Genomic DNA, 12,730 nt, shown 5'->3' with positions numbered 1-12,730 from the left:
AGAACGAGTTCGCCCGGCAGGAGAAAAGCCCGTCCAGCGAAATCCTTTCGCATGTACAGTGCTGAGCATCCCCCCAACTCGATTGTATCGAGCATTACAGGTACTTCATGGCAGGGTAATACCTGCCCCGGGCGTTATTTCGTCCTATCGGACGGATCGGATAAAGTATCTCATTAGAATCCGGATCATCCTGCTCCGGATCCGGGTCCTACTCTGTCATTATCGCCTCCTCCCGCGGCCAGTGGCTGGGAGGTGCGGGTCTGTCCCCGGGGTGACGTTAGTCTAACTTTGAAACCTTTCGCTCCAGCTTATTTAAAAACCCACCCAAACCGAATCGCCCGTTCGCACGGATTTTTACACTCAGTAATAATGCTGCCATCGGTTTAAGGAAGAGAGGGGGAGGGTCGCCAAGCCCAGAAAAACAAACCAATAAATCAAACTTTGTCCTCGTTAAGAGCATTTTTAAAGAGGGGGAAAAAAATCATTCTTACTTCGCCTGCCTTGTCCTCGGCATTTACCGCACATTTAAATCACTCGCCGGGGGGCGGGGGGGGTTGCTGCTGCGGTTTTGTTTTTAAACACGCAGGGGGGAAAAAACTTTCTCGGCGTGGGAGGAACTCATGATTCAGCTAATTGTGGGGAAAGCAGAAGTTTAAAAACACCAGCCAAACCCAACCCACCCACATCAACCCAGCCCGACCCCCCCCCCCCCCGTGGGTAATAACCCCATTAACAGCTCCATCAGCGGCGCAATGAAAGCGAAGGGGGCGGCGACGGCCCGGGAAGAGCCGGATCCGGGCTGTAATTAATTCAGTGTCGCTTCCCATCGAACGGAAAGGCGATCAGGTTCCTCGGGCCGCGCGTGACATCACCCAAAAAAGCCGGGCAGCCAATGAGGCGGGCGGAGGTTCAGCCACGTGGCCGGGGCACCTTAAAAAAGAAGACGGCGAAGAAACCCAAACTGGAGTGACACGAGTTCGCTTTTTTTTTTTTTTTTTTTTTTTTTGTTGATTGGTTTTTTTTTGTTGTTGTTGCATTCTTCGATTTTTTTTTTAAAGGGGGTGACGGTGTCTGGAGCGCAGGCGGGCCGCGGTCCCTGTCCGAGGTGCTGAAGCCGAGCCGCCGCTCAGACCTGGGCCCCCCCTCCCGCCCCACTTTGCGCCCCCGGGAGCCGCGCCGCTTCGGTACCATGGGCGCCGCCGCAGCCACCCTTCCCACCGCCGCAGCCCGGCGCTTTCGGAGGTGCTGAAATCTCCACCCAGCCTTTGGGGGGGCCGGACCCCCCCCGCCCCGACTGTCGAGCTCCAAACCCGGGTGGGCCCGAGGGGCAGGCAGGGCCCCCCTTCCCCCCCCCGTTGATTTCTGAACCATTAACTAGTGCAGGCGCTGAAAACCTGGTTGCATCGATTCCTCCCCCACCCCTCACTCCGCTTCCCCTTCCACCCTGCAGCCGCTGGAGTCCCAGCGCTGATGTATGTACGGGGGGTGGGGGCGAGCGGGTTTAGATTAAATCCAGGGGGCAGGGGAGGGTCCCCAAGCGAAGTTGGACTTTTTAATCCTTTCTCTGTCTGTCTGTCTGTCTGTCTGTCTGTCTGTCTCCCCCCCCCCCCCCGCACGCAGCTGGCTGGGATGCTGAAGAAGAAGGGCTGAGCCTTGGATATCTAATGCCCAGCGCCAGAGGGGATCGTGGGTCCACTCGCTGCCCGGATCCCAGCCTGAACTTGCTCTTGTGCCGGTCCCACCCTACCCCGCCCGGTCCGGACCGCCGGCCAATGCCTGCCTGAAGGGCGCCGGGGGCGAGCGAGCGCTGGGGCTGGGGCTGGTGGAGAAGCCCGGCCATGGAAGGCGCCAACGGATTTGGGATCGACTCCATCCTGTCCCACAGAGCCGGGAGCCCGGCGGTGCCCAAAGGAGACCCTCTGACGGGGGAGTGCAGGTCCCCGCAGGCGCTCAGCCCCGGCTCCAAAGTCAGCAGCGGCTGCCCGTCTCCCCACTCGCCGGGGAAGGACTGTCTGGAGGCGGTGGCCGCCCGGCAAGGAGTGGCCGGCAGCTTGGAAGCTCACCTCCAGCCGGGGCAGGTCTCGGCTCCTTCCCAATCCCGCACCGTCACCTCGTCTTTCCTCATCAGGGACATCCTCGCCGATTGCAAGCCGCTGGCCGCTTGTGCGCCTTACTCCAGCACCCATGAGAGCGCCTCGGAGCCGGCGGGGCGAATCCCCGCCAAAGCCGGGGAGGACTTTCGCGAGAAAATGGACAAAAGTAGCAGCAACGCCTCGTCCGACTCGGAGTACAAAGGTAAGAGCCGAGGGGCGGCGAGATCCCCAACTCCAGAGCGGCTGCCCCCAGCCACATGCCCGGCTTTAAAACCAACAACAACAACAAACCCTCCAGCCTTTATCTCCGCTCCTTGCTCCGCTGTGAAGGCATTTTAAAGACATTTCCTACACACCCGAACTTCCTACCCAGCAGAGCCATTGCCCTCTGTCGCTGGGAAAATAACCAGACGGGGGCTGATTTGATTCCCGGTTATTTCTAGCGGGAATAGCCTTAATTCGCTATTGATCGGTCAGGTTCTGTCTGGGAGGAAGCCTGGTTCTTTATACCTGCCGCAGACAGGCCGGAAACCGGGGATAAATAATGCAAACTTCACAAAGCTGGGGCTGAAAATAGCCAGGCCGGACTCTAAATAGTGGGGGGCGGATAGGGGGATTTATCGCATCGGATTGGGGGATATTGGAGAACTGGGGCGAAAAATACAAATTAATCCGCTCCTTCGATTTAAACCCGCAGAATTTCCGCACCCTGCAAAGATCGGAATAATTATTCCTCCCAGGAGCGGGATATGCCAAAGAACTGCATCCATACATTTCATTTGAGCGATTTCATTGCGCGAGGCGGTGTATTTTCAGCGGGCAATTGGTTACTACACCGCGCACCCTTTAAGGCTCTTGGAATTTTGCTTTCGATCTACTGACAAACGAAAAGAGCCCGCCGGAAATGGTTGCCCCACGCTTTAGATTTATCCCTTGCCTTTTAGATAAGCGGGGGAGCGGTGAGGTTTTTACAAAGAACAGTGTTCTTTAAATAGCTTCAGGGTGCTCAGAATGAATTTGACCTCCAACCAATTCGCGAGGGCACCTCTGCTCTGTTACAAAACTTTGCAAACGTGGATAAAAGTCATAATGAAAAGCGAGATTCTTCTCCTTCGAGTTAGTGAAATGAACTAGCAGGAGAATGGCATTTAAATTTCACGTGCTTGAGAGGGACTTTCTATAAACCCGCTGCTTTTTCCCCCCGGTGTGTCTGATTTGAGTGTATCCGGGCAAGTGTGTTCAGCCTCTCGCTATTTCTTTTAAAACTTTACAAATGGCTATTTCGCACCTCTGCCAAAAAAAAAGTCCATAAGGGATCAAATAATTTTAAAGCGAAGGTTTGAAGTCTGCGCGACTCTGGTTGCAGTAATGCATATTGGCACATCAGGCAGAATAAGATTTCTGCTGCATTCCTAAATTATGCATATTGTATTTCTGGGTGACTGAAAGAAAGAGCGAATGAGGGAGATGGTAAAAATAGGCCTGAATTTCCTTGGAAGTAGATACATTTGATATTCTCTGGCTGCTTCGTTATTTGTATCTTTCTTAATATTATTTTTACCTACTGACCTCACAATTTTAATTACAACTAATTCCCAACCTCTACTTTACATCAGATAAGTTACCAAAACCAAACAAAAAACAACAACTAACCATTAAATTCATTCACATGGAAGCGAGGGGGAAATGTGCCTATTTAAAAATGTATTTTAGGCAGAAAACTATTTGCCAAGCAGATCTTGGAATCTCACGACCCCAGCCTTTTCGAATATGTCCAGATGAATCTGCATTTTATATTTTCATCCCTCTCACAATAAACCTGAGCTTTCAATGAACGAAATGAAAGTTATCTCGGTGGGCAGGAACAGAGATTGGCTCCCGTCTTTTGAAGGAATGTGATCAAATGGAAGTCAACATTACAAGCTTTTAAAAAAAAAATTAAATCCTGTTAGCCTGTCTCTCTTTTCAAAACTGCCAAGCTGCGAAAGAAACTAAGTAGAAAAATAAAATGCAGGCTTGTTACTACATGAAAGCAGTTAATACAAGCTATAGATATTTTTGATACTCAATAGGAAGTTTTTCAAACAAATCTTTAACATTTAGTATTTCTTAGCAAAGCAATGCACAACCAGGCCGCCTGCAAGTGGGAGCGGAGACATTGCATTTCATAGTAAGCAATTAAATAATGATGATAATAATAATAAAAGGCAACCAGCGCTAACCAGCCATTCCCCAGTGCAAGCAAAAGACAGTTTTCCTCTTTCCTACGAGGAGAAACTCGAATAAAAGCAGAGGTGGAGGGAAATAAATTGAACGCATCAAATGATAACAAGCAATCCTCGAATTGTTTAAAAATATAAGGCCCAGTCCCAAACTTAGGGTCCCTTACTCCGATTTTAAGTCAGGCTTTCCACGCGTTTAAATAAGGAGCTCGCCTGAAGAAGAGCTGAAGGCTACAGGATGCCCTGGATTTACAGGCAGAGTTTACCGAGTTCAGTGGGGGGTTTTGTTTTAAAAGTGCTGGAACATGCTGCGCCTAACTCAGGATTTCAGGATTTAGCCCAGATCAAAAATAAACGCCTCCCCCGCGTTTCTATGTAGCCAAAACATGAACTTTTTTTTTTTTAAGTCAGGAAAAAAAAACTCTGAGTTGTATCAGAAAAACTCCCTTCATCACGGCTCGAGCTGTCCAAAGAAAGCGCTTTTAAGGAAGGTGTTTAATTTTATTTGAATCGGCTAAACACCTTTTGGAGCTGGGCTGACTAGTGGTAGGGAAAGCGGAGAAACTGTCTGTTTTGTATTCAACTGGCTTGAAATCCAAAGGGGCGGTCAGTGGCTAATCGGGACTTGCAGCGAATCGGGGAGAACACTCCGTATTAGCCCATCGTGTTCCAAACTCGGGCATTTCTCTCTCGCTCGCTCTTTTTCCCGATTAACTTTTTTCCAAGTCCAAACTTTAATAATGTTTAAGTGTTTGGATCAGAGCCTGCTTCCCAAATTCCCAGGGACGTCTAAGGCAATACATCTACATCTGCAATCGTTTAAATGACCAGTCTAATAATGCCTCCCCACCCCCAGTTTCTCCCGGATCGATTTACCCTAAGAACTGAAATAAACATCATGAAGAGTCCATTGAAAGGGTGTTTTCCAAACTATCATCTCTGCAGAAGCCACAGGCCATCTTTTATTTTATTTGGGGGGCGGGGGAGAGACGATCAGGGGTTGTTTGTTTCGCCATTAAATGAAACAGAAGCTCATGTTTAAGAGCTATTCCACGGGTTTGGTCTCTATCTGGTCTGCTAGATTCTGGATTTCTGGTTGAAGGGTTTTCGTTCCCTGGTGGCTCAATTAACCGGATTATTGTCTTCCTACAGAGAGAAATCAACTCGCATTCAACTATAGCCCTGTCACTTCTAAAACCTTTCACAATGAAATTTACCAGAAACCCCCGTAAAAACCTAATGCGGCCAATTTATATAAACTGAAGCTTTTTGTTATATAATCTCTTTAAGGAGGGGGGGGGGGGAACCAGATCTTTTCTTGCTTAGAATTTCCAATCTAGTACAGATGTTTTCTGGTGTAAATCATTCTTTCCAGCTATCACCATCTCTGTGTGTCTGCGATATACCGATCTGCTTGTGTGTATATTATAGGAACACACCGACTTTCCTGCATTAATGAACCATCAATACAACATCTCATTAGGCACTTTAAAAGTTAAATCATAGCAAAAGCAGCGTCTCGCGGCACCACTTCTCAAATGTTTCCGTCTAGACCTTTAAGAACTCTGTTTGTTTTATGCCCGTGGGCCATATGCCCTCCGCAGATATACAGGCATTTCTTTACAGTGTATTAACAATAACTTGCCAGTGAAAAGTGGCTCTTTTAAAGCATGCGATGAATGAAATGTACGCGCTGCTAAGAATCTGCTAACACTAACTAAGATCCGCACCGACTAAGAATCTTCAGCCCCTCAACTTTATGGTCAGCCAATCCAGATTCCCCCCCCCCCCCCACACACACTTTTATTTTTCCTGTACAAAAATAAACTAATCAAGACATGCGGTAAAATTGGTAGGGTTGATTGGGGTACATCCGGAGCAGATGGAGAAACTCCGCTGTCAGGCATGCCAGCGGAGGAAGACAGGCAAAGGAACCCAATCATTCACTCCAAGAGTTCGCAGAATTTGGGGGGTAAGGGGGGGGGGGGCAAATGGAAACTTCTACTAAAAGATACGGCTCAATCCTGTGTGTGTCCTATGCATACTCTATGGATCTGTTAGCCTCCCCCCCCAGGGATTCTCTCTCTCCACACACACACACACACACACACACAAACACACAATCACTATTTGAACTGCATCTCTGGCAGGTGCCATTGGCTGTTATTCCCATATCCGGTCATGCCCAGCCTTTGCTTTTCTTTTCCCACTTCTTCTGCATTCCCTCCTTGCCTTCCTTCCGCGAGGCAGGGCATTTGAATCCCATCGCGCTAATGCAGCGCGAACCACAGAACGTCAGGGGCCGGGAGGGAAGGCAAAACTCCGGGCTGGCCTTTGCATTTGCAAAACAATGGGCGGGTGTGTATGTGTGTGTGTGTGTGTGTATGTGTGTGTGTGTGAGAGCGAGTGAGACAGATTTCTTGCTCCGCCACCCATTGCTTTGTATCACCTCTCTTTCTTTCTTTCTTTCTTTCTTTCTTTCTCTCTTTCTGTCCTGACCTGATTTCGCCTTCTTTCTCCCTCTCCCTGCCGGCCCCAGTGAAAGAAGAAGGGGACCGAGAAATCTCCAGCTCCAGGGACAGCCCCCCAGTGAGGCTGAAAAAGCCGCGGAAAGCCCGCACCGCCTTCACAGATCACCAGCTGGCGCAGCTGGAGCGGAGCTTCGAGAGACAGAAGTACCTGAGTGTGCAGGACAGGATGGAGCTGGCGGCCTCCCTCAACCTCACTGACACCCAGGTGAAAACGTGGTACCAGAACAGAAGGTAAACACACTGCAGCGCACACCTCCCGGGGGACACCCCCCCCCCCAGCCTGGGGGAGTCCCGAGGGCAGCATCTGGGCCCCCCCACATAACCAACTCCAGCCGTAGGCAGCGGCTCGGAGCGAGTCCCTGCACACCCCCGTGTTTCCAAGCGCCTCCGAAGGGGACGTTTTGCAGGGAAGGGGGGGCGGGGGGGGCAGGTCCTGGACTCGAACAGCCCCAGGTCAGCAGCGGTGAGTCAGGACCCCCGGTGAAGGCGCTGCCGGCCGGTTTTCGCTGGAGACGGAGCGGGCTGTGCCGGAAGGCGGGGTGCCTGGAAAGTGTCCCCCCCACCCCCCGTTTGCTGCGAGCTGGCAGCGAACCGCAGGGATTTGCCGGGCTGCAAATGCAGCCGAGCCCCCTCCCGTCTGGCAGGTTTCCAGAGAGCAACAGCGGACGATCGGCCCGGGCCTTTCCAATAAACCCGGGGCGAGGGAGAGCGCAGGAAATCTGGCCATGAACCAAGCCGCCCCCCGCCTGGCGGGGCGCCAAGGGGGGGGGGGGACCTGACCTGACCTGACCTGACCTGGACCGAATCGCTAAGCCAGGTGCTGACAGAGCAGCTCCCCCAGTCACTTCGCTGCTCAGGAACTCTGCTCCCCAAACGTAGCCCCAGGGTCACCCCGCATCAGCCCCCCCCGCTGACTCGAAGGGGTCCCTAAAGCACCGCGGGATCGGGGCCCCAGACGCTGAGAACCAGCAGCAGATTGGGGGGGGGGGGGAGAGGAGCTTGGAAACCGCTCCTAGAACCGAATCGCGGTGAGAGAGGCACCCGGGGCAGCCCTGCCCGAGCCCGGAGTGGGTGACAAATACCTGGGTGTGCGGCAAACACAGACACACTCGGGATAATGAGGGCGAAGATGCGCAGCCCAGTCATCTGCACCCGGGGCTAACCAGGGCGAGCAGATCTTGAGCCCCTTCCGCAGCAGGCTGGGACAGGGGAGCAACACGTGCCTCCGAGTCTCTTTTTAAAGTGAACTTGCTTAAAAAAACCTCAACCCCCCCCCCACAGCAATTGTCTCCCCCTCCCCAGCGCGGTCCTGCGCTCAGCCCCGCATCCACGTCCCCCGGGCTCCCAGGAATCACAACCAGACCCGTTCAGGCCAAAAGGCGGCCCGCACTTTTAGAGCAACACCACAGCATAACACACCGGCCCCATGAATAATAAATCCCGGGCATCAATAATTAACACCCGTTACAGTAATTACACAATTATTATTATGATGAATAATTTACTGGGGGAAATAGGTCTGGCGCTTCAGCGACAAACCTGCCAAAGGCTCGAGCCGTTTGCTGGGCTCAGCTGATGGATGGCAGCACGTCCCGACACCCGCATCTCGCCGGCCCGGGGCTCTGACCCTCCTGCCCCGCTTTAGCAACTGGTTTTAGAACAATCCTCCTCAGAACAAACCGAGCAGCACGCCTGGTTTTCGGGGTTACCACCCCCCGAGGACATGTCCTCCCTCCTTCACCCTCTGTGGCTTTAAGAGCGTGATTCTTGAAGGTGCTGTGCTTGTCTTACATCAAAAGGAAAAATACAATCTTCCAAATACGATGTTGCCCCTTTGAATCGGTTTATTTCCCACCCCCCCGGCAGAAAGCGATGTCGGTCTGTCCCAGGTCAGTTCTGGGCAATGCTTTCATAGTATCACTTAGAAATCGCTCACAACATTTGCTTTTTTATATTTTTTGGGAAAAAAGAAAACAAACAAACAAAAAAAGGAACCAGAACAAATCTTGTGAGAATAATTTGCATGGACCGATCTCTTCAGTTTTGAGGGAACCAAGTCTGTGTGGACTAGGCGCGGGCACGTCAGAGTTTATTTTCCCCGTTTAGGGTTTTTTTTAATTTGGTTTCAACTAAAGTCTAATGGTGCTATAAAAATTTCAGGTGCTATTTCTCTCCCCCCCTCTCCCAAGTCTAACCACCAGATTCCTAAAGACTTTGCATGAATTCCATCCTTCTAGCTTCATCTGAAATCTGAGCTTTGTCACAGAGCTTTAATTTGGGTTAAGTGATTTTCAGATGCTTGTGTGAAAGTTTTAACAACACAAGCGCATCGATTAGAAATGAACAAGATTCCAAACGTAAAGTAGTGCAGATAATGCCGAACTATTAATGAGTGTGTGTAATCATATGTCAGCATGTGATCATCATACACTATTACATTAGATTAGATTATACAGATAGACAGACAGATAGATAGATAGATAATCATCTGCCTGAGCTGGGAAATTAGAGATGCAGGTTTCCAAGCACTATATATCTGCGTCTGTGCAATTACATGTTATCCTGTGTTGTGATCGCATATTATTATTACACAAACACACAATACAGCAGATAGCATGTTGTGTTGTGATCGCATATTATTATTACACAAACACACAATACAGCAGATAGCATGTCTGATACCAGTTGTCTGAATATATTTTTTCCAGCTCAGGCAAATGGCATCAGAGACACCAGCTGACACATTAGATACCTGTTCCTAACAATAATATAATAATCACACCTAGTTCTGATGATCACAACACACGATAAAATATTCACCGCAGCTCATGCGTCCTAGTTCGCATTACACTGATGACACTGTTCTCGTGTGCACGCATAGACAGAGGGCAAGGAATAGTCTTGTCAATTTCCCTTTCTCTCCCCCACGTCCTCCCCGCGCTCAACATCCATGTTCTCACGGTGAACATCCGGAGAGCGCCGCCTCATTCAGTCCTGGCAGCTGGGAAAATCCGTAGCTGCAGGGAGAGGCTTTTGGTCCGCAAAGAACAGGAAAACAAATGATGTTGTTGTTCCGCGGTTCAGCAAAAAAAAAAAAAAGTGTGTGTGTGTTTGTGTGAGAGATCCCACAGCTCGCCACGCAGGCTAGACCTCAGGTGTGCTGCACTTCTACCCACCTGTGGCTGCAGTGGGGCGGGGGGAGCTCCAGGGGCTCGGCTGCTTCTGCGATAACCGGGGCTGAAGAGTTGCAAACTCCGAAGTAGCTGGGGGGGTTCAGGTGACTTGCACAGGGCAGGCCAGGCGTTTGGCTACCTCTGCTCAGTCCAGGGTGGAGGGGGCGGGTTTTTTTGTGTGTAGCATGTTGGCTCCCTCCTGACCCGGGTATCTTGGCTTCCCTCCCCAGGACCAAGTGGAAGAGGCAGACAGCCGTGGGGCTGGAGCTGCTGGCGGAAGCGGGGAATTACTCAGCCCTCCAGCGCATGTTCCCGTCTCCTTATTTCTACCCGCAGAGTTTGGTCTCCAACCTGGATCCCGGAGCGGCCCTATACCTGTACCGGGGTCCCAGCGCCCCTCCCCCGGCTTTGCAGAGACCTTTAGTACCCAGGATCCTCATCCACGGACTGCAGGGGGGGAGCGAGCCGCCCCCACCCTTGCCCCCTTTGGCAGGCGTCCTCCCCCGGGCGGCTCAGCCGCGGTGAAGCGCCAACTCCCCGCGCGGCCAAGGACGCCCAGGTGCCCCGCCTCGGCTCCCTGGCGCAGACCGTCCCTAGCCGCAGAAACTGTGCGCCGAGCCGCACGGGACGATGGAGGGAGAGAGGCGGACCAGGTCCTTGGTACTTCGACACCGGCACCCACCCACCAGAACAGTCATTCACCCTGCAGAAGCCAGAGAAACTTGGCCGGGGGGGGGGGGAACCCAGCTAAAATCTTGTGCGCACTCGCGGTGCCCCTCTCCGGCTCCGCACCCCGTTAGCGAGCAGCCCCTGGCAGGAGGCGAGACGTCGCCTGCCCAGAGCCGGAGAAAGGGGAACCCACAAACCAAACTTCAACGCAAGCACGTGGAAAGCGTCTCTGTAAATCACAACTGGGGGGGGGGGGGGACAGACAGAGGCGCTACAAGGAAAGAAACAAACAAACACATAGGAACAAAGGCTCCGTGGTCGCCCACCGCACAGACACAGGCACCGTTAGCTCCCTCCTGGAAGAGCTTTCAATACAGTTCACAACCCTGCTCAGAAACACCGGGGGGACAACATTAGAACGCTCCGCAGTATATAAACCACCCCCCCAAGATGTTTTCGGCATTTTTCCCTCTTTTTGCCACTGAGGCTTTCCTACCCCGCTCTCCCACTGTCTAGCACTAAAGTTTGCCGCACACACAAAGGGGATTTCAGGCCAGAGACGCCCCCCAGATCGAATCAATATTTAAGGAATGGCCACACGGGGCAGGATTCAGAAACGTGCCTCCCTCAGGTGGCCTGAGTTTGAAGAGAGAAAGGGAATTAATCTGATGATCAAAGCTATTAAGAGAGGTGTTAATTTTTCAAAGATCAATAATAACAAAACGACATTTATGCCCAAGCATCGTGTGGGTCGGAGACACACGGTTTAAAAAGATCCTTGGTTTCGGTTCCCTTTAAAGAATTTACGGCGTTCCACTTCTAGAGCCGCTCGAAGGTTTGTTGCACCAACAGGACTAGCGCCTTGCTCATTCCAGGCTGGAGTTTCGAGTTCCTAGCAGACGCTTTTCGCGCCGTGGTCACGGTGAATTAACCCTTTCCTGTTTCCCTGCAACGAGCCCAGCGCGAGTGTGTGTGTCCAGAACGGCGAACGCCAGGTCTAAATAGCTCGGATTATTATTATTTTGAGTGAGCCTAATTTTAAAAAAATGACCTGTGACCCATCGGTGCGTCTGTCACAAACACACTCACTGGAAAGACAGACAGACAGACTTCCCACAGGCTCAATACTCCACTGACTTCAGTGGGAGTTCTGCCTGAGCAAGGATTGGAGGAGTAAGGCAAAGATAATTGCAAATTAAACTAGGGCACCGGAGCATCGTTTCTAATTGTTGTTTGTTTGTTCCCGAGGGCGTATTCGCCCTTCTCCTCCCTGCCACCCCCCATGCCGTGCTTCGTGCTCGGGCGGCAATTCCTGGCCTTTGTACATAACAGTGTACAGGAATTGGGGTGGGGGGTGGCAGGGACGTGAAATATACAATGCCTGCACCCTAATTGGATCCGTAATTATTCAATATCTGTACCCGAATTAGACCCATAAGGAACAGCTCGGCAGCCATCGACACGGCACCAGCGTCGGCTTGCTGGGGAGTGTAAGAAAAGCCCTTTGATGCTAAACCAAGAGTTTTCAAAAGTATGTAACTAACAAAAAATGTAAATACGGTGTGCAAAAATGTATATGAATTATTTATTCGTGAACCCTGAGGCCGTATTTGTGTAAGTGATTCTTGTGAGTCTGTATCCCGGCTTCTCCTTTCTGGACTTCGCAAGGAAAAGCAGCGAAGGAGAATTTCTGCTTTCAGGAGATCAGAACAACTCTGGCTCTTTCTCTTTTTTAAATGTGGAAAATAAACTTCTTTACAAACGAGCAGATCCAGTCATTCGCGGGCGGGTCTGGGTTTTTTATGCTGTTTACTCTGGCAGAATCAAAGTAGCCAAAGAGGAGAAGGGGGGGGGGGAGAGAAGTTTGCACGGCTCTGAGCCCGAGATTTTGGCCACTCAAAGAGAGGGGCCTGATTCTGCTGGGTTGTAACTCCCTCCACTCAAGGGAAGTCACTGCTGATTGACACCAGTGGAAGAGAGAGGAGAACCACCACTGACGGAAACGGAGTCACTCCTGATTTCCACCCCCCGGGGGAAGAAAA

The 12,730-nt window shown here is 51.4% G+C and overlaps 1 protein-coding gene across 1 annotated transcript; it reads left to right on the top strand.

Annotated features, from left to right (window-relative positions):
• Positions 1–1,769: 1,769 nt before the first annotated feature.
• Positions 1,770–12,511, top strand: BARHL1 (BarH like homeobox 1). Its single transcript, XM_067541612.1, has 3 exons — positions 1,770–2,295; positions 6,855–7,077; positions 10,250–12,511. The coding sequence occupies exons 1-3, from the start codon at positions 1,839–1,841 to the stop codon at positions 10,542–10,544; spliced, it is 975 nt and encodes a 324-aa protein (XP_067397713.1). The 5' UTR covers positions 1,770–1,838; the 3' UTR covers positions 10,545–12,511.
• Positions 12,512–12,730: the final 219 nt, after the last annotated feature.

This window comes from Emydura macquarii, unplaced genomic scaffold, assembly GCF_026122565.2.
Source record: "Emydura macquarii macquarii isolate MOO-44397 ecotype Brisbane River unplaced genomic scaffold, CSIRO-AGI_Emac_v2 contig_691, whole genome shotgun sequence".
Lineage (NCBI taxonomy): Eukaryota > Metazoa > Chordata > Testudines > Chelidae > Emydura > Emydura macquarii.
Note: the sequence above shows the minus strand (reverse complement) of the source record. Positions and strands in the feature narration are given on the sequence as shown.